The following is a 26,384-nucleotide window of genomic DNA, read 5'->3' as shown; positions in this document are numbered from 1 at the left end:
CAAGTTGGGAGCATTCCATTTCTTAGCCTGCTTGGCTTTGAGTTAAAAAAAAAAAAAAAATTAATGAGCTGTTGTTAAACTAAGATACAATTGATCTCTTCTACTATAAACAAAAACTTACATCACATAATTACTGATGTATAATTCTGATTTATTAATGTGTGATGTTTAGTTCTTAAAAAAACAAAACAAAAACAACAAAACACACATACACAAAACAAGCCAGTAAACAGACCCTTTCATGCACATCCTTTTTTCTACCTTACAAAGTTCCACAGCATGATTTTTTAGAGGAGTTCCCTTGCTCAGGGTTGGCATATGTTTTTCAATTTTCACTGTCAACAACCATATTTACAGAAAGATGTACAAATATTGTGAATGGTAGGCTGTGCAACCCTCACATGATTAAAACTTCAGTTTCTTGGTTTTCTAGGGCTTTGTGTAAATGCCAATAAATTTGAGAGTTCACCTAACTGTGCATCTTAACCTTTGTTCCCAAAGGTGAAGGGCAGGATTTTTAATCAGGTAGCAATTTACCTTAATTGGAAAAACATAATTAGGTATTATTATCTAATTGCAATTACTGGTTGGAGAAAGTCACATTTCACAAGTAGTGACCCATGATGGATTATCACTCCCTTATTACTGAATTCTGCATCTGTATTTGTGTTTGGCAGACAGCCAATAAAAATTCAAAGGTAATCACAATGCTTCTCTGCAGTCCAGCTGTCAAAGTCACCAACTCCGTTGCTGAATAAGAAACCGAGACATACTTCCTGAGCCACATCTTGGCTATATCTGTTTCCTGCTCAGACATCAAGTGGAGATCAAAATAATTGTATGAAAAAAAACCCATGTGAAGCAGGTTAGAGAACTGTTCCACACTTCGTTTCTGGTACAGTTAAAAAGTTTAATGTCTCAAGGCACCACAATGGTTGAACATCAGATACATGGGTAACCAGCTAATCTACTAGGCTGTAAAGTCAGTAAGTAGCTTGTGCAACTGTGAAAAAGCAATCTCTAGAGGACTGTTAGATATACTGTAGGCACAGGTATACAAATAGAAAACAATGAGTCCTAGAAAAAGCATGTTGAGCACCGTTGTGGCATTGTTTGTAATTCTTTACTTAACGCTACATAAACCTTAACATTTACAAAAGGAAAGACTAACTTTTGAAAGTTACACCCAGGGTTGCTCTTTGTGCTATCCCCCAATAAGCGGTTCTAATTCGTCGGTGTACTTTTAGAAGTCGTTGGATCTGTGTCGCCCCCTGTGGTGCTGGTCGATTCATTCAAGTGCGAGCTCAAGTTGTCCGACGTTAGGTGGGAAGACTTGTAGACGATCTCATTGAAGTCAGACCTGATGCACACCAAGGGGGGGTCATTCAACGGGTCTTCCACTGAGGCCTGGGTGTTTTCTCGCGTGATTCCCATGTCCTTGCTTTGTTCTGATGGGGATTTTCTTTTCATGCGTGTGTAAGCTTTGTCTGGATTCTCCATGCCTTGTTCATTTTTCAAAAACCGTCCAAAGAACCAAATGAAGAATCCAAACCACACAAAAGCTATCAGACTTGGCACAAAAGCCAGACACTTGACATCAAGTCTTGCCCCTATGAACCTGCTGTGTAAGAACATGTCTCCCTCAACATAGGTTTTATTAGTCTGAGGGTTGGTGTGATTGGACCTCCATTCCCAGGATAGCTTGGTTCTGTTCAAATCCTTTAGACTCTCTGAGTCTTTCACTGTATATATCTTCTGCCCTGGGCCAATATACTGTCCATATTCATGAGGCTTATAAAATATCTGATTCTTCCACATATTAAGATCCAAAATCAAGACGAGAAAGATAATCCCATAGTTAAACCATTTACCTGCATTAAAAAAGAAATACTGCATATTAGTCAAAGACCTATAAAACTGCAATAGAGTTTTCTCCTACAAAATGGAGATACTGGTATCATAGCATAAATTATTAATATTTTAGACCTGCTAAAATTTTTTTGAGAGTATTATGCTGCCATTAAGTGAATTGGCAATGGAAATTTCCTAAATGGATTCTAGGCACGTGAAAATGTAACTGTAGATCCCAGAGCCAGTAATTTATGGTATTTACACTTTCTAGATTAAATCTCCTGGTTTTTAAGGCACCACAGTTATACTCAAATTTGGTTCCATGTAGGTTATTCTATAGAACAATTAAGTTAATTAATTAATTAAGGTTTAAAAACAAAGTTCTGATGAAATTCTTAAGAAAAGTCCAACGTATGATTGACTATCTCTTACAGTTTTATAATTAAGCCAGGGAAAGAAATAAATCATTTTGCAGTGCAAGCACAGCAGTATATCAATTGAATTCACATTGCTCTTTGTAGGTGACCTGTTGATTAAGCCATTAGTTGATGTGATTCAGATCAATAATCCTGAGCATTCATTTCAAGACTTTAAAAATAATTGCATCAAATTCTCATTGAACAGAATCCATTTATCAGACGTATAAATATAACCAAAGCTGTAGAAGACATGATTTGGAGAGACTGTAATTATTATGACTTCTTTGTAGTATTTAAAAATCTTACCTAATTAAGGTATTATTTAGAGACATACTACCTAGTGAAATCTTTGCATCTTTAAATGGAAAGAATGTTGAAAAAATTTCAAGGGATACTAGATTCCATTATAATTTTTATTATAATTTATTCCAAGTTTTAGTGTATCATAATAATATAGTAATACTCAGCTCATAGTTTTGCAAAATTAACTGATATATATAACAGGTTCTCAAAGTTTTATTTATAATTATATGTGTTATGTCAAAATTATTTTATTTTGTATTTAAAAATAGTGATAGTGAACATTATTAAGTTACTGCTTCACATGAGAGACAGGATCTTGGGCAAACTTCTTAAACTAAGATTGGTAAAAATGTATTTTTTAATATGTATTCCAATAGAACACATAGCTCTATAAAGGTATAACTTTGTAAGGAGTTAAAGAAAGTATTTTATCATCATCATTACACATTTTCAATCTCCTATTATATGCAAGTTGAAGAACTTTAATCCAGGGCTGGCTCCCAAACCTACTAGCTATGTGACCTTGGGTTAGTTGTTTAAATTCTCTAAACTCCAATTTCTTTACAAGCAGAAAATAAGAGTACTTATTAAGCTGTTAGCATTTCATGAGATTATTAGATACTAAGCACAATGCCTGGTACATTATAGGAACTCAGTAATTGTTACTATTATTATCATCAAAGCCTTGCCTAAGTCATGATAATGTCTTCATTTGCATGGGAAGGTGCAACTTCTTCTCTATGAAGAGAATTTATGTAAACCATATGAAGGGAAATTATAACTCTGCCTGTCCTGAAATCATTCAACTATACAGGGTTTATAATATTTGTAATGGAAGCTCTTGCCTGAATGATTTATTTGGCACACCCAAACTGCAAAGTAAGATAGAACATTGGAAACGTTTCCAGATATGATAAAATGTTTATAACATCTGGTACTGTTAAGTTCAAACCACTCCTGCCCTCTTGAATCTTCAGAACGAAAACAGAATCAACCATAAAACAAATTAAGAAAACTCAAGCCAGAGAAATTCAAATACAAAGGTGAGCATCATTACCAAACATTTATTGTGCTCAGAATAGACTCTGTGGAGGGTACCTTTGTAGATGCTGAAGACATATGTTACTGCCTTCTAGGAAGGAACTCATCATCTTATGGGGGAAATAGGATAGAGACATCAACAGATAAATAATAATAAGAGGCCACATTTAAGAGGTGCCAAAGGAGTGATACAAACCATTAATGCTGCAGATGTTGAGAAAATGGAATAAAAACTGAGGGCTAATTTCTGCAGAAAAGATTTTGAAGGACATAGCAATTCATGTGGTCCCAGAAAGAAAAGCAAGACAGGGAACAGTTTGGAAAATGTTATGTTTCTTTTTAGTATATGCTTTTATTATGCTACAGATAGAATAACATACAGAAAAAGATCAGGTAATGTGGAAGAGAGGGCCTGAGGGGAGAGAAAAGGGAAAGAATGGAGAATATCATAGGAAAAAAAGGTCAACCAGAATGAGAGACAGGTGATATATAAAAGTTCAGGGATTATCATTCAGTATCTCGGAGGCACTAATTTGTAGCTTCTGTGATAGAAGCAGTTGGGAGAGGGGCTTTGGATGCGTCTTTGTTGAGAAGATCCATACTTATTCCCTTGTTGTAAACTACATGGGTTATGAAGCCAGACTGGATGGTGAGGGGAAGAGGTCCTTGGACTTGTGTGACTGACCATCACCTTCTTGACTCATAAAGGTCCCTTGGAAAAATGTGCACCCTTTCTAGGTCACTTTTATAAACTCATGAACAGAACAGTCCTTCATAAAGGGTCCTGTTTCCAGGGTATTGACGTCAGAAACTGAATATAAGCAGCATCACGGAATCAGCGAGGAAAAAGAGGAATGCTCATGGAGCTTGGAGAAGGGTGCTTTTCTGGTGGGGAGAAGATGCTCAGGGAATGTTTAATAGTCAAAGGAAAAAAATAAAATCAGAGAATAAAAGTGGTAGTGAATGTACAGTGATCAAACTGAAGGAACCCTGAGGATAGAAGGAGCCTTTTTCCATTCTTTCAAATTATTTTCTCTACCCAAGTTGAATGGTGCTGGGTCAGTTTGACCACTAAACTGTCACACTAAAGGATCACGTTATGTTGTTTCTCACATGACCTGGTGTCTGAATATTTAGATAGGGTGAAGTAGACACACATTAAGAATGTGTTGCCTGACATGGATACCATCACCCTGCTCTAACACATCTTTACTGATTTGTGAGAGAGAGTACCATATTGACAAAAACTGCAGGCTGGACACCAGCAGGTGGAGATCTAATACTCATCTTAAATAATACAACCTTGGGTAACTTGTTTAACCTCTCCAGATCTCAGCAATTTTATTTTCAAATTGAAGAAACAGAACTAGATGCCTCCCAGTTCTATGATTCTGTCCTCTTCCCCCAAATCCTTCTACTTATTAACTATTCAATTTTTTGTTCTATGAAATGGAGAATAATACCAACATAACCACTTCAAAGGATTATTGTGAGGATAAGATGAGAAGTTATATTTGAAAGTTCTCTGAAATGTATTGTTTGCCAAAAATGTAGGGTAGCGTTATTTCTGCCATTTCTTCCTTCTACTTCTTCAATCCAGTTAATACAAGATCTTAGTGATAGAAAAGAGAGAGAGAAGAGTGTGTAAGGATTTGTAACAAAGATATATCCTAAATGTTTCAGTTTGGATAAAACAGAATAAATTACTGAGCACTGACATTACTGGGTAGCTATCACTGGACTAATTATCCAAGAGGATCCAGTGTATAGCTATATGTAAATATGCTTTATGAATCACCATATTTAACTTGTTAAAAATCCTTAGCAATTGTAATTTGTCTACAGCTTGCAGTAGTATTAGTCCAGAGACAAGGTCTTTTATACACAAATTTGGAAGCAGATAGATTCTTCCCTCCCCTGCAGACAGATCGTGTTGGGGGTGGGGAAGTGCAGAGAGGAAAGAATCCTTTTCTCCTCTGTGAAGGTAGCATTGTCCTTCCCCCCACTGCTGTAGCCACTCAGTTGAAACTTGGAACAGCTGAAAATATAGACGAAATGGCTCTTCTTACTTTTTGTTTGTTTCCTGCCCACCTGACATAACTTCTGGTCCATTTATCCATTTGTACAAGGAAGGATGTTCATCTTTATCATCCATTCTTTCATTTTCCTATACAGTGTTTTATTACTTTGGTAATGCTCTCTCCTCTTTAAAAAACTACTTTTATGAGATGCAGCAGACTAGAAAGCAAAATCAGGTGGGACAACTCAACCTTAGTGTTCTTGCCTATAAAGTGAAGGAGTTGAGCTATATAATCCTTAAGATTTCTTCCCTGTCCTAAAAGTCTCTTTGGTGATTCTGTGAAATAAACATCACCTAAACCTCAATGTTTTATGATTGGCCAGAAAATTCTCACCATTAGAGCAAAAAAAAAAGATGCAATACACAATTTTCAGATGGAGAAAGCTTTCCTTAAAAAAAAGATTGTATATTTTGAGAAACGCAGTTTACCATAAAATAATAAATTTGAGTCCCTGAAATGACACACATGACAAGGTATAAGACACAAAAAAGAAAAGACTAGAAGTACTTCTTCTGTCATTTTTCCATGTGTGTTGTTGTGAACCGACAATCAACCATAACAAGAGGTTTGGTATTTCGGCATTTATCACATGAGAGATTTTGCATTTTCCCCTGTTGTTTCAACTACATAGCATAATGTAAATCAGCAAGGAGGAAGGGTAATAATCCATACATTATTTCTATTAATCTCCTTCTTGAAATACCTCACTGTCTCCTTTAATGAGAAATCCCTGCATGGTGTAGGTGTGATTACCTCTTTCTTGTGTTTTGTGCTTTTAATGAATCTTACTGATTGCCAAAAATGATATTACAGTGGTAATTTTATCATTTTACTTTGTGGGAGTTTACAGAATCCTGGGCTAGTTAATTTTAAAAGAATTCTTCATTAAATATCACCCTCACTCAGCATAGGAAATGACAACAGTTTGGGGGAAAGCGCTATTTTTTCAACTAAGGAAGAAAACTATAAGTGCTGATATTTCCACCATATAATGAACCTTTCATGATTCAAATATGCAATTATAATATTTTGAAAAATCTTTTACTCAGTAGGGTTGCCAGTTAGCATTGAGGTTGAGCTGTGCTGTGAGCACCCTCTATACCAAGTGGGTGTCACCGCTAAGCCAGACTCCTGCGTCCAGTGGTCAAGCTCCACAGAACCATTTAGTGTCCATTATGGGATAGCAGGAAACCATGGCCTTGAAGAAGCCGACGTTCGGATAATTAAATACATAACAGTTTGCTGTAACAGGTTTCTTGGCCGTATTCAATGTCCTCTCATTCCAGACATGATCAGTGAAAACAGTGCTCACTGAGCTAGCATCTCTTTAAGTCCCCCCTAGGTATTTTAGGGATATCTAGAAACCACATTAAGTGCTTGGGCCATGGAGATCATTTAGCAAATTGAGAGATAATTACTAAATAATTGATGAACTAATGGGAGTTACTTGAGTTAATAAATTATCTCCTTAAGACTTAAAAGCAAATGAATATAGCTTCTCAAAGTACCTCTCTTGTCATTGTCATTTCTGTAAGTGGGAGACTACTCCTTTAGGACATAATCCAATATGATGAATAGAGGTAGAAACTTGTGAAGATAAAATGTGAAAGAAAAGGCCATGCAGTTGTACTGAATTAGAGGACCCGCAAATTCTGACTTTCTTGAGATTGGGAACTGTGCCACTTATTTCCGTATTCCCTAGATCTTAGCTTAGTTTTAGACACATGTTAGCTCAGAAAATGTCCACTAATCATTAGGTAAATGTCTGAGATACTGAAAAATTTCGAGGAGTGAAGTTCTAGTCTTTCAAGTCAAATACACGTGTCACCATGATCTGGTGAATTCCAGGATACTGCTAAAATCAGATAAAATCTGGAAAATTGGGAAAAACAAAATATTTGTCTCAAAGATTATGATTAATTATATATTTCAAGTCTTTCTTCTGGATGTAAAGACAAATTCCTGAAAACCACGTGAGTTTTATTACAAAAATCCTCATCTATGTATGCATAAGTGAACCCAGAACACCTAAGCCTGAACAAGACAGACCAGCTTAGGGACAGCAAGGACTGACAGACAGTGGGCAAAGCAACCATGGCCTTGAAGAAGATGAGTTTGGGACAAATAAAAGGGATTGCTGCTTTATGTAGAAGTAAACATAGTTTACTTACATAGTAAACTCCTAGAGCTTCACAAATGTGTTGAAAATGGAAATTGCTGCAGGAAAGGTTGAGAAAAATTCATAACTGAGAGAATAGCAAGAGATCCTTGTGTACTTTGGATAAATTCACGATCACTGGGGACTGTCATGGTGAAGGGGATGCATTGTATTTCCCTATAACAAGTCCCTTGCTAATTTTGCCAGACAGAATATTCTGCAGGATGGACCACTGGCCTGCCCTCGCCAGCACTTTCCATGATCTGTTTGACACAGGAGAGCTCTTTAAAAAACAATCTTTGGGAACTCATTTGCCAGAAATCAGGCACCTATGGAAATAAAATGAAGGGGTTTTCAGCATTATTTTCCACATTCTCACCATTGTAAAGCACCTGTGCCCTCGCGCATCTCAGGAAACTGAAATAGAACACAGACCTACAGAGGCTTGTTTACTTCTACATTTTCCATTTTTGCCGAAAGTCTTCCCATGGGTATCATCGTGCCAGCAGTGCGAATTCTCGCCTCACAGATGCACAGGCCTTCCTTCTGGCCTTTCCCCCAACCCTCTCCTAATTTACTCAGATGATGGCCACCAATGGGGCACTTCCTTTGTCTGGCTGGGATGACAGATGGCAGAGCTTCCACCGGGATCGGCATTAATAGGGCTCAGAGGAGCTTCCAAGACTGAATTGAGAGGCCATTCCTCTCTTGAGACTTAGTACATCACATTTTGAATCCATCTTTGCACTCACCTTATAGGTAAAAGGGAAGAGGGCAAAAGAGATAATTACACAGTTGCATTTAGCACTTACTTTTAGGAGAAGAACAATGGACTTGGGCTAAAAACACCAATGTGACCGAATCACTAACCATTTATCCCCTTTGTTACTGAAGTCAAAATTCCCAGAAAAAAATATTTTAACACACCCTTGGATAGAGATGATTTATTTTTTATAAGCTGTAGCCCAGCTTATAAACTGAAAGCTCATACATACTGCAGCAAACCATCTGTCAAGGGGGATCCAGATGAGCTAAACAGATGCAACAATTCAAGTTATTTCTGACATGCATAAATAAAACTAGCTAGGAATCAGGATTAAAAAATACTCAGATCCTAAAGGCTTTTAAAATGTCAATGGGAACTCATCAGTGTCAGATGACCCTCTACATACAGAGCATTTCATTGGGAGAGAGATTTTTTTTTTTCATTCTTAGATTTCTCTTTCTTGAGGACTCAGAACAGTAAGTAACAGGAAAGAACTCAGAATAGTGGGAAAATAATTTGAGAGCCCTCTCTCAGGCTACCTAATGTTTGTGAATTAAATAGGAAAGCCAGATTCTGGAGGGATGAAAGGAAAAGCTTTAGGTAAAAATACTGAGAGCTTATTGAGTGCTTACTTCATGGCAGGCAGTGTTTTAAGTGCCTTGTACATATTAATTAATTTCATTCTCACTGCAATCCTATGGGATAAGTACCATTACTGTCCCCATTTAACAGATGAAAAAACTGAACCTCTAAGAGGTTAAGGAGCTTGACAAGGGCCCTGCCACCAGTTAGTAGCAGGGCTGGAACCTATGCACCAAGTCTTTACATTCCATTGCCTCAGCATGCACTGAACATCTTTTCTAGATCACAGAGAAATAATAGTTGAGGCCATCAAGCCATCCTTGACCCTGGGAGAACCCCAGCCAGCCTTGTCTAGGCTCTTCTGGTGCAGAACAAACACAGACAGAGAAAGCAAAAGACAGAGTTATCTGGAGGTCTGTAGGATCCCTTCCTAGCCCTGACTCCAGCTTCTTCTGGACCTTTCCCCGGTCGGTCATGCTCTGCTTTGGGACCTCCTCTGTTGGCCCCAGCTCTGAACTTTCTAGCTCCTGCCAGGCCCCTACCATGTGCCTTTCTCACTGGCTACCCCATTTCTATTGAATTTGCATTCTGCTCCTTGGCTTTTGTTTTAAAAAGTGCATAGAAAATAAATAAAAGCTGAGATGAGAGGAATTCTAACTATAGAAAATGTTTCTCAGAAGCAGTGCTTCTCAAAGTGTGGTTCTCTGGCCGCCTGCATAGGCATCATTGGTGGTGCTTAAGAGGATGGCAGATTCTGGGCTCCACCTCCTACCTCAGGCATCTGACTCTGGGTGTGTGGCTGATAGATCTTTTATACAAGCTCTCCAGGTGATTCTCATACACATAAAATTTGAGAAACATAAATGGATATAGAGGGTTTCATGCTTAATACTCCTGGGGGTGATTTGCTGAACAAGGAAAGCGTTAGGGTCTCTTTACAAAAAGAAGTAGAACTTGAAGGAACCTATCAAGCTAGTGTTTGTGGTTCACTTGCAAATTTGTGGGCTACTAATTATTGAGCATGTTAAAATACAACATGTAGCACTGTGTTTTGGGGGTTTTACCTGAGTTTGCCCAGAAACAACTATCTTACATCAGATAAAGTCAAAGGCCTTTCAGGGGAGTTGGGTGATACTCCAGAGTGGGTTCAGCAACCTCTTCACCAATTCATAGAACAAAGAGAGCAACAGAACAAAACAAGAGGGGAAAGTTCTTTTTTCAGCCTCCAAACCTGTCACCATTTTCCTAGAAATTTTTATCTTGGATTTGGGGAAGCACATGACCATCTTACCACAAACTGGATTTAAATAGTTTATGGTGGAGCCCTTCACCCCAAAGCCCACATGTATCCTATCTTATTTTGAATTTAAGCCCCAGAATCCTCGAAAGCCTTCCTAGTAGGTCCAGATACCCAATCACTTGCATGGTTCTTCTCAGGCAGACAGTCTGACCTCACCGGTGTCTTCTCAATCAGAAAGGAGCAGTTCTCAATGGTCAGCATCACCCAAGGCAGCTTTACAAAAGTCCCATTCCTTGGCCTTTGCCCAGACCTACTGGGTTGGGACCACTAGGAATGGGGCCCAACAATCTGTATATTTATAAAATTCCTGGATGATATGATAATCAGCATAATTTGACAAATACTACCCCAAAGCCTTAATTATAATATATTCCCATCTTCTGGAAAACTTTAATAATGTGAAGTCTCTATTGCAAAAACTTAGCTAGCCTTTCCCCCTTACGTTTTTAGAAAATAATACTTGGTGGGATGAAGGTTTTAGTTCAAAGGCACAGGAGGCTTTACCTTGAAAGTAATGATGCTGAATCATCAGAGATTCCTGTATGCCTGGCTCCCTTCCCAGACATTGAATACAAGTTTTAGTTGTAATTTTGTATTCATATTCTTAAGTAAAGCATTCCAAATTGTGTAAGCTTTGGGACCCACAAAACCTACCCCTGCCCCTGTCTATAAATGACAGCATATATAACAAAGCTATGCAAAAGTGCCCCAAATTAAATATTTTTAACAGTTTTATTTTTCTTTCTGGCCAGTGGATTTTCTGAGTCTTCCTCCATTACCCCCTTTTTTAAACCTGATATTCTGCACTCAAACAGTATATTTTTGATAGGGCTTCTGATATTCAGTCAGAGACAATATTAGTGCCATGATGGTCTGAGACAAGAGCTGATAGCAAGAACAGATGGTCCCAGTGAAAGCCCACCCAAAGGGATATGATGATACCACGTGTGTGATAGCTGTTTTAGAAGTCCGAGAGGGTAGCATGCTGCAGAGATTAAGTGGGGACTCTGAAACCACACTATGTGACCTGAACTCAAATTGATTGATTTACCCAGTGAATTTAATAGAAGAGCCTCATTCATTTTGAATAGGAAAAGAAACCTGCTGCATCTTCCCTATTCATGAGCTCATTCTCCAATTTAGGAAGGTTGCCTCATGCTCAAAGCAAAAAACAGCCTTCAAGTTGAGCAAAGGTTTTTTTTGCAGTACTCAGATGTTCACGTTTTCTGTGCTCAGGCTATTTTTATTCGGCAGCACAGACGGTCGTGTAAGCACAGATTTCTTCAGCAGTTTCTATTATAGCAGGTGTGGGATCCTAGGCCACTGTCCTTAAAACACACACACATTCACTACCTGCATTTGAACAGCTTGAGAACTAATGCCATTCTCTCTCTGTGAACATTCAGCTGACTGCTTCTTGTTATAAAGAGAAAAAGAGGTATAAAACGAAGCTCTGGGAAGCCTTGTTTAGATGAGAATGACTGAGTCGTCATGAAAGAAAATTATAATAAATCATATTCGAGCTATTTCAAGAGCAGGACACATCTGAAAATGGAATAATCTGAGGATCCACAAGAGAATCGCCTGAGACAAACATGAGCCCTGCCACAGCAGTAAGTTTCACTCAATCAAATGAGAAGTGGTCCAACTCCCTAAAGGCACATGGTCTGATTGGAGCTCTAGGGTACCACTGTTTTGATCTCAGAAGCAAATGAGGAACAAAGCGTAAAGAGTATTCACGATGAAAAAATATACTGAGCTGTATGTTGTGAAAAAGAAACCCACCTAATGAACAAAACCAAGGTGTAGTGGTCTATGGAGTGTGGCAGAGATGGCAAACGATCCATAACAAAGGTGTGGCTCATCTCTGATACTCCTAGGCTGGAACATGAGACCTGACATCACAAGTGGCTGCCCAATGGGGGACCACATCTCTCTGCTCTCCTCAACTCTACGTGGGGCTATCTCACTAGTTATTCCCCATGGAATGTGCATGAGATGACACGTTTTATTTCCAGGCCAGGGGGTTAAGAAACAGGCAAACCCTCTTAGTCATTTTCCCCATTCTCATTATTCCCATTTGCCCACTGGATGTTGAAGTTGAAATTGTTAAAGCCACCAGGAATCTAAGTCCCTGAAGGATGGTCCACAGCCCCCTGCTGATCTGCAACCGCCTTGCACTGTTACGTGAGTAAAATAAAACCATATTCCTGTATGCCTCTAAAATGTTACCATGTGCTTTGCCTTTTATAGCAGCTAGCATGACTCTAACTAGGAGACAATCAAACTGTTCAAAATTATACCTGTTATGTGAATACGATATTCCTCCTTGAAGATCTTCTGGAAGAAAGGAATCTTGAACTGCATGTGAGGCGTGTGCAAACCGGGAAGATTTACATCGACGTCTCCCATGAAATGTGGGAATTCCCAGTCCTGCCAGAGAAAATCAACATGAAAACATACCTGTGATTTGTTTCATTCCTAAGCAGCTAAACACCCAAAATTGACTTTTTATAAGCACCTATTTTAAAATCATTTAAATGCAGCCAGCTGTTGGGTGTATCCGTTTTGTTCTGTGATGGTTGTTTTATCTACATTGGGTAGTGGTATGCAAACAAAATCAAAATTAAGTCATAACTTATATCCTTAGATTGTCTCTTTAATGTGATAATAAGAAACCAATGCAGATTTGATGTGCATCAATACATGTTTCTGTCTTTCTTTCTGGAGACCTGGTCTTAAACTTTTATAGGAAGGAAGTGATCCATATTTTATAAATATGGGGTAATTTAGTTATATTTTGTTCCACTACTTTTTAAAAATAAGAACCTTATAACAGCATATTCGTGTATGAAGACAAGGTAAATAGGATCTAATTCACTTAACCGAGTTCCTTAATTCACATCAAGGGAGCATTATTAATCATCTCTGCTAGCAGCTATATGGAATGGAAAAATGCCAAAGACTCCTGTCCTGCTCTCTTGAAATTTAGCATCAATTTGAACCAAACGATGGAGGGCCTGACCTACTAGCTTGCAAGATGAACAGTGAATTAATTCCCAAATTGTCATTAGTTATTTCCTTGTTGTCAAGGCAAAATCAGGTGGGATGGCTCTCCTTCTCATAAGGAAGGAAAACAGATGCAAATGAAGATATTTTTAGGTGTCTCATCTGCTCTTGGTTTTTGGATAGAGGTACCAAACTAAAGTTCATAACTAGCATGTGAAGAAGAAATACACTAAATAATGAAGAAACCTTTAAGCTGAATCCATATTTTTATTTCTAGTAATGAAATGATCACTAAATTAACAGTCCTATACTTAAAGAATATTTTTTTAAAAACTTGGATATGAAAAACTAATAAACAAAATATTAATTTAAGATTTCAATCTGCTATCTCAATATAAAAAACTTAATTTTTTCCAAGATTTCTTTATATGCAGCTAATAGAGGTGTGCTGATAATAGTGTGCCTGAACATTTTAGGAGTTTCCATTCCACTCCCCTCTTTGCTAAAAATTCTGATTAAGGCAGAATAGACCTTAAAGGAAAGGCGAGTGTGTGAGTGGTGGTAACCAGGAAAGTTTTCAACGTCTATTAATTTCTTGATCTATGGATCACTTTAAACCTCTAATAAGAAATAAATATATAAGAAGAAAATGATGCAATATCATCCCTTTCTATTGGTGTGTATGCAAATTTCTTGTTGGTCTCGCCTCTCCTGGTTTTTCAGATTTCAGCAGCAAATAGACATGTAATTTTGGAAATTCAGAAAACCCAAAGCATTGGAGCTGAATAAATTTGGAACATTTTGATCTAAAATATTAGTAGACAATGGATCGGTAATAATACTTGTGAACGATTGCATTTTATTAAAGTGCATTTGTTTTTGGGGTTTTTTTCCCCACTGATAATATCTTGTTCTTTCTATGCTACTTGGAAGACTCTTGCAACAGAATTGAAAATGAATTTAGTCTTTTGCTAAAATATAACTGACATCTGTCATAAAAAAAATTATGCTTGGCAATGGTAACCAGAGAATCTTTCACTAGCCCTGGCTAAAAAACACAGAACATGATCTGTAGAGAAATTCTCTCTCTTATTTCTTGGTTTAAGGAGGAGTTTAGGATTAACAGATACACACTATTATCTATATAAAATAGATACACAATAATGACCTAGTGTATAGCACAGGGAACTATATTCATTACCTTGTAATAACCTATGATGGAAAAGAACCCGAAAAAGAATACCTATATCTGTATCTCTCTCTATATATATATCTGAATCACTTTTCTGTACACCTGAAACTGACACAACATTGTAAATCAACTACACTTCAATTTTTTTAAAAAAGTAGAAAAAAAAAATGGAAGAGAATACTTCTTGGTAGTAATTGGGCAAGTGCACTTAGTGTGCCTTCTTTTGGAAAGATGTTCTTAGACTGTTAGCATTTAGCTTTTCATTTCATGAAATGAAAGCTTTCTACTGGGTATGAAGTCGATTTTAGTTTGAAAGTAATCTCTAGAGATTTCTTGTAGACTGGGATCAAAATTTCATTCCCCCCAAAATTGTTCCTCAATTATTTCCCACCTGTACTTGGAGATAGAAAGATGAATTAAGGAAATGGAAAGTAGGGGAAAGAGAAGAGAAAGTCTTGCTCTTCATCTAGAAGATGGCATTACTTGTCCTTTTATTTTTTTAAAGAAGGGATCAAGGCAGGGATTTTGGGGGAAAGTGTGAGAGAAGTATCTTATGCCATCTAATAAATTGAAAACAAAGAGAACTAATAAAAGAGATGATACGTACATTTTCTTAGATTCCCCACTTATACATTATTTTTTATAATGACCAGATTTTGGTTTTCAAATCTGTCTTCCCTAGTCTTCTAACTCCCTACCCCCATTCTCTCCCTGGTACTCTGATTTCTGTAGTTCAGTTCCTACTCTGCATATTTCTGCAGACTCGTTGAATCAGCATAAACTTTGACCTTGACTTAGAATGGAATGATAATAATAATCATTGCTGGGACATCTCTGATGGGACAGTGGTTAAGACTTCACCTTCCAGTGCAGGGGGGTGTAGGTTCAATCCCTGGTCAGGGAGCTAAGATCCCACATGCCTCGCCGCCAAAAAACCAAAACATAAAACAGAAGCAATATTGTAACAAATTCAATAAAGACTTTAAAAATGGTTCACATCAAAAAAGTCTTTATAAAAATAATAACCATTGCTACCACTTGCAATATGTTTTAGACTCATCTTAATGGGGGCATCTGAGGGTGGTGATACCCCAAGTATTTATTTATGGGAGATAGAAGAGGAGAGAGGATGATATTCTGAATCCCCATCTTCATCTGTCAATCTCACAGGCTTCTTGCGAGGATGACACAATGCCTGGACAGTAATTAGCACATTGCTGGAGACAGATGGAAGAGACAGAGAAAGGCCAGCAAGCATGGTTGATTTCCAAGCATGATTCCAAGGTCAGGGTTATCCTGAGAGTGAAGCAGAGGAAGCAGATAGGTCTGTTTTCAGGATCGCATCCAGGGCTGCCTCAAGGTCCAGATGAAAAAGGAAAACGGCCATCTTCTCCTTTCTGCCCTCATCCATGGCACAGCAATGGCCTCCTGAGGTCTCTGATGGGACTTGGGTCAGAGCTGAGTCCTCCCAGAGGGTACCAGGAGCGGGACCATAGACAGGGGCACCTCTCTCAAAGAGACGTATGAGGTGGCTTCAAAGAAGGATAGAAGAACAGGAGCAAATTGTGGGTCACACTGTGCAATGTGGGTCACACTGTGGCGACATAGAAATAACTGTGGAGGACTTGCAGTGTGGTGGGGCTGGCACTGCTACTGTGTAGGCGGGAGCTGGTAAGCCAGCAACATGAGAGGCTAAAGGAAACCTGCGGATGCTTGCGGTATAAAGTATTGAGCACTGGCCGTGTTCTAGCATCATCCTAAGCTACAGAGTTACATTACATACAAAATCATCCCCAAATGTTGCTCTTATTAACCCATTTTACGGATGAGAAGAATTTGCTTCACAAAGGTTAAATTGTCACAAAATGATGTAGCTGTCATGTGGCAGAGCCCGGGCTAAAGAATACATAATTTCTGCTGGGCCACGCAGCCTCTAACCGTGAAAAGTGACAACCTTTTTGTTTTTGACTAAGTACTGGAATTATTTTTACCTGCTGTACCTGTTCTAATAGAGAATCACTGATGACACTCATCACCTGCTCATCTCTCACTCAAAGTCAGCTCCATCAGGGGCTTTAAACTATCCCTCCCCACGACCACAGAAGGTTCTCACATTTTATCTGACCCTAATTTGAACAAGAAGACCAACTGTAAATTTTTCTCCACTAAGCAACTGCCTCGGGATAGTTGGTTTCCAATCAGATTGTTGAGTAGGGAGATCTGATGAACGGGAGATTACTAGCAAATACTGAGATTCTCTTGGCATGAAGTCTATGTATGTATAGCAGTTTCATGCACAGATTGTATGTACATGTTATAGAGACATGGCTTTCTTTCCTTCTGCATACTTTTTTTTTTTAACGTTTTTACTGGAGTATAATAGCTTTATAATGGTGTGTTAGTTTCTGTTTTATAACAAAGTGAATCAGCTATACATATACATATATCCCCATATCCCCTCCCTCTTGTGTCTCCTTCCCAAACTCCCTATCCCACCCCTCTGGGTGGACACAAAACACCGAGCTGATCTCCCTGTGCTATGCAGCTGCTTCCCACTAGCTATCTATTTACATTTGGTAGTGTATATATGTCCATGCCACGCTCTCATTTCGTCCCAGCTTACCCTTTCCCCTCCCCGTGTCCTCAAGTCCATTCTCTATGTCTGTGTCTTTATTCCTGTCCTGCCCCTAGGTCCTTCAGAACCATTTTTCTTTTCTTTTTGATTCCATATATGTGTGTTAGCATACAGTATTTGTTTTTCTCTTTCTGACTTATTTCACTCTGCGTGACAGACTCTAGGTCCATCCACCTCACTACAAATAAATCAATTTCGTTTCTTTTGATGGCTGAGTAATATTCCGTTGTATATTCACATCTTCTTTACTCATTCATTTGTCCATGGACACTTAGGTTGCTTCCATGTCCTGCTATAAATAGAGCTGCAAAAAATAGAGCTGCAAAAAACATGGTGGTAAATAGAGTAAATAGTAAATAGTAAATAGAGCTGCAAAAAACATGGTGGTACATAACTCTTTTTGAATTATGGTTTTCTTGGAGTATATGCCCAGTAGTGGGATTGATGGGTCATATGGTAGTTCTATTTTTAGTTTTTTAAGGAACCTCCATACTGTTCTCTATAGTGGCTGTATCAGTTGACATTCCCACCAACAGTGCAAGAGGGTTCCCTTTTCTCCACACCCTCTCCAGCACTTATTGTTTCTAGATTTTTTGATGATGGCCATTCTGACTGGTGTGAGATGATATCTCATTGTAGTTTTGATTTGCATTTCTCTAATGATTAATGATGTTGAGCATTCTTTCATGTGTCTGTTGGCAATCTGTATATCTTCTTTGGAGAAAAGTCTGTTTAGGTCTTCTGCCCATTTTTGGATTGGGTTGTTTGTTTTTTTAATATTGAGCTGCATGGACTGATTGTAAATTTTGGAGATTAATCCTTTGTCAGTTGCTTCATTTGCAAATACTTTCTCCCATTCTGAGGGTTGTCTTTTCGTCTTGTTTATGGTTTCCTTTGCTGTAAAAAAGCTTTTAAGTTTCATTAGGTCCCATTTGTTTATTTTTGTTTTTATTTCCATTTCTCCAGGAGCTGGATCAAAAAGGATCTTGCTGTGATTTATGTCATAGAGTGTTCTGCCTATGTTTTCCTTTAAGAGTTTTAAAGTGTCTGGTCTTATATTTAGGTCTTTAAGCCGTTTTGAGTTTACTCTTGTGTATGGTGTTAGGGAGCGTTCTAATTTCATTCTTTTACATGTAGCTGTCCAGTTTTCCCAGCACCAGTTATTGAAGAGGCTGTCTTTTCCCCATTGTATATTCTTTCATCCTTTATCAAAAATAAGGTGACCATATGTGCATGGGTTTACCTCTGGGCTTTCTATCCTGTTCCATTGATCTATATTTCTGTTTTTGTGCCAGTACCATACTGTCCTGGTTACTATACATTTGTACTGTAGTCTGAGGTCTGGGAGCCTGATTCCTCCAAATCCGTTTTTCTTTCTCAAGATTTCTTTGGCTATTCGGGGTCTTTTGTGTTTCCATAAAAATTGTGAAATTTTTTGTTCTAGTTCTGTGAAAAATGCCATTGGTAGTTTGATCGGGATTGCTTTGAATCTGCAGATTGCTTTGGATAGTATAGTCATTTTCACAATGTTGATTCTTCCAATCCAAGAACATGGTATATGTCTCATCCATTTGTATTATGTTTAATTTCTTTCATAAGTGTCTCATAGTTTTCTGCATACAGGTCTTTTGCCTCCTTAGGTAGGTTTATTCCTGGGTATTTTATTCTTTTTTTGCAATCGTAAATGGGAGTGTTTCCTTAATTTCTCTTTCAGAATTTTCATCATTAGTGTATAGGAATGCAAGAGATTTCTGTGCATTAATTTTGTATCCTACTACTTTACCAAATTCATTGATTAGCTCTAGTAGTTTTCTGGTAGCATCCTTAGGATTCTCTATGTATAGTATCATGTCATCAGCAAACAGCGACAGCTTTACTTCTTCTTCTCTGATTTGTATTCCTTTTATTTCTTTTTCTTCTCTGATTGCCATGGCAAAAACTTCCAAAACTATGTTGAATAACAGTGGCGAGAGTGGACAACCTTGTCTTGTTCCTGATCTTAGAGGAAATGTTTTCAGTTTTTCACCATTGAGAACGATGTTGGCTGTGGGTTTGTCATATATGGCCTTTATTATGTTGAGGTAAGTTCCCTCTATGCCTACTCTCTGGAGGGTTTTTATCATAAATGGGTGTTGAACTTTGCCAAAAGCTTTTTCTACATCTATTGAGATGATCATATGGCTTTTTTCCTTCAGTTTGTTAATATGGTGTATCACATTGATTGATTTGCGTATGTTGAAGAATCCTTGAATTCCTGGGATAAACCCCACTTGATCATGGTGTATCATCCTTTTAATGTGCTGTTGGAGTCTGTTTGCTAGTATTTTGTTGAGGATTATTCCATCTATGTTCATCAGTGATATTGGCCTGTAGTTTTTTTTCTTTGTGACATCTTTGCCTGGTTTTGGTATCAGGGTGATGGTGGCCTCATACAATGAGTTTGGGAGTGTTCCTCCCTCTGCAATATTTTGGAAGAGTTTGAGAAGGATAGGTGATAGCTCTTCTCTAAATGTTTGATAGAACTCACCTGTGAAGCCATCTGGTCCTGGGCTTTTCTTTGTTGGAAGATTTTTAATCACAGTCTCAATTTCAGTGCTTGTGATTGGTCTGTTTATATTTTCTATTTCTTCCTGGTTCAGTCTTGGAAGGTTGTGATTTTCTAAGAATTTGCCCATTTCTTCCAGGTTGTCCAATTTATTGGCATGTAGTTTTTTATAGTAATCTCTCATGATCCTTTGTATTTCTGCAGTGTAAGTTGTTACTTCTTCTTTTTCATTTCTAATTCTACTGATTTGAGTTTTCTCCCTTTTTTTCTTGATGAGTCTGGCTAATGTTTTATCAATTTTGTTTATCTTCTGAAAGAACGAACTTTTAATTTATTGATCTTTGCTATCGTTTCCTTCATTTCTTTTTCATGTATTTCTCATCTGATCTTTATTATTTTTTTCTTTCTGCTAACTTTGGGTTTTTTTTGTTCTTCTTTCTCTAATTGCTTTAGGTGTATGGCTAGGTTGTTTATTTGAGCTATTTCTTGTTTCTTGAGGTAGGATTGTATTGCTATAATCTTCCCTCTTAGAACTGCTTTTGCTGCATCCCATAGGTTTCGGGTCGTTGTGTTTTCATTGTCATTTGTTTCTAGGTATTTTTTGATTTCCTCTTTGATTTCTTCAGTGATCTCTTGGTTATTTAGTAGTGTATTGTTTAGCCTCCAGGTGTTTGTATTTTTTACAGATTTTTTCCTGTAATTGATATCTAGTCCTATAGCATTGTGGTCAGAAAAGATACTTGATATGATTTCAATTTTCTTAAATTTATCAAGGATTAATTTGTGACCCAAGATATGATCTATCCTGGAGAATGTTCCATGAGCACTTGAGAAGAAAGTGTATTCTGTTGTTTTTGGATGGAATGTCCTATAAATATCAATTAAGTCCATCTTGTTTAATGTATCATTTAAAGTTGTGTTTCCATATTTATTTTCATTATCGATGATCTGTCCATTGATGAAAGTGGGGTGTTAAAGTCCCCTACTATCATAGTGTTGCTGTCGATTTCCCCTTTTATGGCTGTTAGCATTTTCCTTATGTATTGAGGTACTCCTATGTTGGGTGCATAAATATTTACAAGCGTTATATCTTCTTCTTGGATTGATGCCTTGATCATTATGTAGTGTCCTTCTGCGTCTCTTGTAACAGTCTTTATTTTAAAGTCTATTTTGTCTGATATGAGAATTGCTACTCCAGCTTTCTTTTGATTTCCATTTGCATGGAATATCTTTTTCCATCCCCTCACTTTCAGTCTGTATGTGTTGCTAGGTCTGAAGTAGGTCTCTTGTAGACAGCATATATACGGGTCTTGTTTTTGTATCCATTCTGCCAGTCTATGTCTTTTGGTGGGAGCATTTAATCCATTTATATTTAAGGTAGTTATTGATATGTATGTTCCTATTACCATTTTCTGAACTGTGTTGGTTTTGTTATTGTAGGTCTTTTCCTTCTCTTGTGTTTTCTGCCTAGAGAAGTTCCTTTAGCATTTGTTGTAAAGGTGGTTTGGTGGTGTTGAATTCTCTTAGCTTTTGCTTGTCTGTAAAGGTTTTAATTTCTCCATCAAATCTGAATGAGATCCTTGCTGGTTAGAGTAATTTTGGTTGTAGGTTTTTCCCTTGTATCACTTTAAATATGTCCTGCCACTCCCTTCTGGCTTGCAGAGTTTTTGCTGAAAGATCAGCTGTTAACCTTATGGGGATTCCCTTGTATGTTATTTGTTGTTTTTCCCTTGCTGCTTTTAATATTTTTTCTTTGTATGTAATTTTTGATTGTTTGATTAATATGTGTGTTGGCATGTTTCTCCTTGGATTTATCCTGTATGGGACTCTCTACGCTTCCTGGACTTGACTATTTCCTTTCCCATATTAGGGAAGTTTTCAACTATAATCTGTTCAAATATTTTCTCAGTCCCTTTCTTTTTCTCTTCTTCTTCTGGGACCCCTATAATTCGAATGTTGGTGATTTTAATGTTGTCCTAGAGGTCTATAAGACTGTCCTCAATTCTTTTTATTCTTTTTTTTTTTTTTTATTCTGCTCTGTGGTAGTTATTTCCACTATTTTATATTCTAGGTCACTTATCTGTTTTTCTGCCTCTGTTATTCTGCTATTGATCCTCTAGAGAATTTTTAATTTCATTTATTGTGTGGTTCATCATTGTTTGTCTGCTCTTTAATTCTTCTAGGTCCTTGTTAATCGTTTCTTTTATTTTCTCCATTCTATTTACAAGATTTTGGATCATCTTTACTATCATTACTCTGAATTCTTTTTCAGGTAGAATGCCTATTTCCTCTTCATTTGTTTGGTCTGGTGGGTTTTTACCTTGCTCCTTCATCTGCTGTGTGTTTCTGTGTCTTCTCATTTTGCTTCACTTACTGTGTTTGGGGTCTCCTTTTCACAGGCTGCAGGTTCGTAGTTCCCATTGTTTATGGTGTCTGCTCCCAGTGGGTAAGGTTGGTTCAGTGGGTTGTGTAGACTTCTTGGTGGAGGGGACTGGTGCCTGTGTTCTGGTGGATGAGACTGGATCTTGTCTTTCTGGTGGGCAGGACCACGTCCTGTGGTGTGTTTTCCAGTGTCTGTGACCTTATGATTTTAGGTATCCTCTCTGCTAATGGGTGGGGCTGTGTTCTTGTCTTGCTAGTTGTTTGGCATAGGGTGTCCAGCATTGTAGCTTGCTGGTTGTTGAGTGGAGCTGGGTCTTAGCTTTGAGATGGAGATTTCTGGGAGACCTTTTGCTGTTTGATATCATGTGGAGCCGGGAGGTCTCTGGTGGATCAATGTCCTGATCTCGGCTCTCCCACCTCAGAGGCACAGGCCTGACACCTGGCCAGAGCACCAAGACCCATGGCTCAGAAAAAAAGAGAGAAAAAAAGAAAGAAAAAAATAAAATAAAAGAGTTATTAGAATAAAACCCTAAAAAGTTATTGAAAATTTAAAAAAAATTAAAAATAATAAAAAGAAAGAAAGAAAGAAAGAAAGAAGAGAACAACCAAACCAAAAAACAAATCCACCAGTGATAACAAGTGCTAAAAACTATACTAAAAAAAGAAAAAAATGGACAGACAGAACCCTAGGACAAATGGTAAAAGCAATGCTATACAGACAAAACCATACAAAGAAGCATACATATACACACTCACAAAAAGAGAAAAAGGAAAAAAATAGGTATATCTATATATATTTTAAAAAAAGGAATAGAGCAACCAAATTAATAAATAAATCTACCAATGATAATAAACTCTAAATACTAAACTAAGATAAACATAAAACCAGAAACAAATTAGATGAAGAAAGCAAACCCCAAGTCTACAGTTGCTCCCAAAGTCCACTGTCTTAATTTTGGGATGATTCATTGTCTATTCAGGTATTCCAGAGATGCAGGGTACATCAGGTTGATTGTGGAGATTTAATCCACTGCTTCTGAGGCTGCTGGGAGAGATTTCCCTTTCTCTCCTTTGTTCTCACAGCTCCTGTGGTTCAGCTTTGGATTTGGCCACACCTCTGCGTGTAGGTTGCCTGAGGGCGTCTGTTCCCGCCCAGACAGGACGGGGTTAAAGTAGCAGCTGATTAGGGGGCTCTGGATCACTCAGGCCAGGGGGAGGGAGGGGTACAGAATGCGGGGCGAGCCTACAGCAGCATAGGCCGGCATGATGTTGCAACAGCTTGAGGCGGGCCATGTGTTTTCCTGGGGAAGTTGTCCCTGGATCATGGGACCCTGGCAGTGGCGGGCTGCACAGGCTCCCATTAGGGGAGGTGTGGATAGTGACCTGTGCTTGCACACAGGCTTCTTGGTGGCGGCAGCAGCAGCCTTAGCGTCTCATGCCTGTCTCTGTTGTCTGCGCTGATACCCGTGGCTTGCGCCTGTCTCTGGACCTCATTTAAGCAGTGCTCTGAATCCCCTCTCCTTGCACACCCCAAAGCAGTGTTCTCTTGCCTCTTAGCCAGGTCCAAACTTTTTCCCAGACTCCCTCCCAGCTAGCTGTGGTGCACTAGCCCCCTTCAGGCTGTGTTCAAGCAGCGAGCCCCAGTCCTCTCCCTGGGATCCGACCTCCGAAGCCAGAGCCTCAGCTCCCAGCCCCCACCAGTCCCGGCGGGTGACCAGACAAGCCTCTCGGGCTGGTGAGTGCTGGTCAGCGCCGATCCTCTGTATGAGAATCTCTCCGCTTTGCCCTCTGCACCCCTGTTTCTGCGCTCTCCTCTGTGGCTCTGAAGCTTCCCTCCGTCACCCTGTCATCTCCACCAGTGAAGGGGCTTCCTAGTGTGTGGAAACTTTTCCTCTTTCACAGCTCCTTCCCAGTGGTGCAGGTCCCATCCTTATTCTTTTGTCTCTATTTTTTCTTTATTCTTTTGCCCTACCCATGTACATGGGGAGTTTCTTGCCTTTTGAGAAGTCTGAGGTCTTCTGCCAGTGTTCAGTAGGTGTTCTGTAGGAGTTGTTCCATATGTAGATGTATTTCTGATGTATTTGTGGGGAGGAAGGTGATCTCCACATCTTACTCCTCTGCCATCTTGAAGGTCTCCCCTCTGCATACGTTTTAAAAATTACATTTTGAAAACCAGATGAAAGTGTTGAATTAAGAGAATTACAAGGCAAGATGTGTTCGGCTACTAAGACCAGGGTAGAGACAGTCTGGTCCTGTGATTGTATATTATAAAACGTTCATTTACTCTGTTCTTTAAGAAATGTTATCAGTATTCAATAATTCAAAGCTTCCTTATTACAGTCTGCTATCAAATCTAACAATGCCTTCAGCTGTCTGTCCCATTTGTGACTCAGTGATGTGAGAATGATTTAGGTACATTGTGTCACGCACCCTATTGTAGTTTTCATCAGTTTATGGTGATGAACAGAGTTCCAACTTTGTCTCTTGCTTCATATAGGAGAAAAAGTTATTTTTTATTCAGAAGGGTATATTTCCCATATAAAAATAAATGAGCAGCACCATGGTATGTATCTACTCCAATTTCTTACATACAATGGTTTACTTTTGCCTATAGCTATAAAAATCACATTTGAACACTGATGTCCAAATTGTATTTGGACATGTAATTTGGATGGATGTGTCCAAATGTGATTACATCCAAGTGTGGCCCTATTAATCATGGGCCACATCTAGACAGAATTTCAGGACAATGTTAAGTATCTAGGCAAGATGGTCTCAGGATATCCTCGATTCATCATTTCCCCACATTTCCTCATTGAGACACATGCCTTGGGGCCAAGGAAAAGAACTTGGTACTGTGCAGAGGAACTCAAGCTTGAAACCAACATGGTTTTGAATTCCCCAACTGGCATTCAATTTCCCAAATCAAATGAAGGGACCCCATTTCTATTTAGAGAAGCATTAAAGGATAAAAATGTAATAACACTGAGTACTCTACCCTGCAAAAATGAAACCATGGTATCAGAACAAAAGTCGTATTTTGGAGGCTAAAGACTGTCCACCTGGTTTTTGAGAAATTTAAGATGCAATTTAGATTATAGTTTAACGAAAGGTATTGATAACGACTTAGAATAGAATGACAATAGATTCCTAAATACCAATAAAATATCAACATTTTTCAATGTAATAATTTGTATATCTCCTCTTCATAGGAATTAGATTATAAAGCTTTAAATAATTTCAAAAACCAACTTTACAGATATGCTTCTTTCTCTTTGTTAATTTCTATTTCTCCTATTCAGAACTGAATTTAGATCCATGAATATCAGAACATCATTCTACCAAAAGTGTCCCCAGCTTGTAAAGTGTCCTTAGCTTTGCTATGCTTAGTATGTCCTAGCAACAAGATTTAAGATGACAGTGAGCAGTGGTGACCTGAAGAATTGTACTCATGCTTTGGGTGATATTTTTGTTTCTTATTTAGAATCTCGAGTGCCTGATTTCTTTCAGTAACCCTATGCTTCTCCTAATTAGCAAAACTGCCGTGGTGTCACTTAGCTGAATAAATCCTTGGATATCTTGACGTATAGTAGGTGTTGCTTATTTGTTTGTTTATTACCTGCCTCTCCCATTGGAATGTAAACTCCAAGGAGCATACAGAAATTTTTCCTGTTTTGTTCATTGTTATATTCCCCATATCTGAAGTAGTACTCAGCATATAGTAAGAACTCAAATATTTGTTGAATTGATGAATGGAGCTCTCTGAAATTTAAAGATATACAACCATCTCTTTTTGGTTTCATGTAAATGGAATTTAGGTAAACAGAGACAAAAAATACTTGTTTTTATAAATAATATTACACATCAAACTGAGATTCTTTATTATGAAAGAAAATTGTTGCTTTATTTTTTTCCCTATAAACAAGGTATACTGGAATTACACAGAGAGTAACCTAAAGATAAAGCATTTGTCAAAGATTACAGAGGAGAAGAGAGAGTGGATAATGGGAGGAAGAAAGTGGTCAAATGTAACTGTTGTGAGATGAGGCAGTTAATGTTTGGAAAATTAGTAAAAATGCTCATTGGGATGATCCAAGACATATTTTAGTTATCATATAAA

General features: G+C 38.1%; 1 protein-coding gene across 9 annotated transcripts in view; it reads right to left on the bottom strand.

The window, feature by feature from the left end:
* Window positions 1–889: 889 nt before the first annotated feature.
* TMEM117 (transmembrane protein 117) overlaps window positions 890–26,384 on the bottom strand; it is a 528,035-nt gene continuing 502,540 nt past the window's right edge. For all 9 annotated transcript variants that reach the window (XM_059935704.1, XM_059935703.1, XM_059935705.1 and 6 more), the window contains 2 exons: window positions 12,805–12,934; window positions 890–1,871 (listed from right to left, as the gene is read on the bottom strand). In XM_059935704.1, the coding sequence (XP_059791687.1) occupies window positions 1,225–1,871; window positions 12,805–12,934 (777 nt within the window). In that variant the 3' untranslated portion in view covers window positions 890–1,224. The remainder of the gene's footprint in view (window positions 1,872–12,804; window positions 12,935–26,384) is intronic.

The sequence above is a fragment of the Balaenoptera ricei genome, chromosome 10 (assembly GCF_028023285.1).
Source record: "Balaenoptera ricei isolate mBalRic1 chromosome 10, mBalRic1.hap2, whole genome shotgun sequence".
NCBI lineage: Eukaryota > Metazoa > Chordata > Mammalia > Artiodactyla > Balaenopteridae > Balaenoptera > Balaenoptera ricei.
The sequence above is the reverse complement of the archived record's forward strand: the minus strand, read 5'-3'. Positions and strand labels throughout refer to the sequence as shown.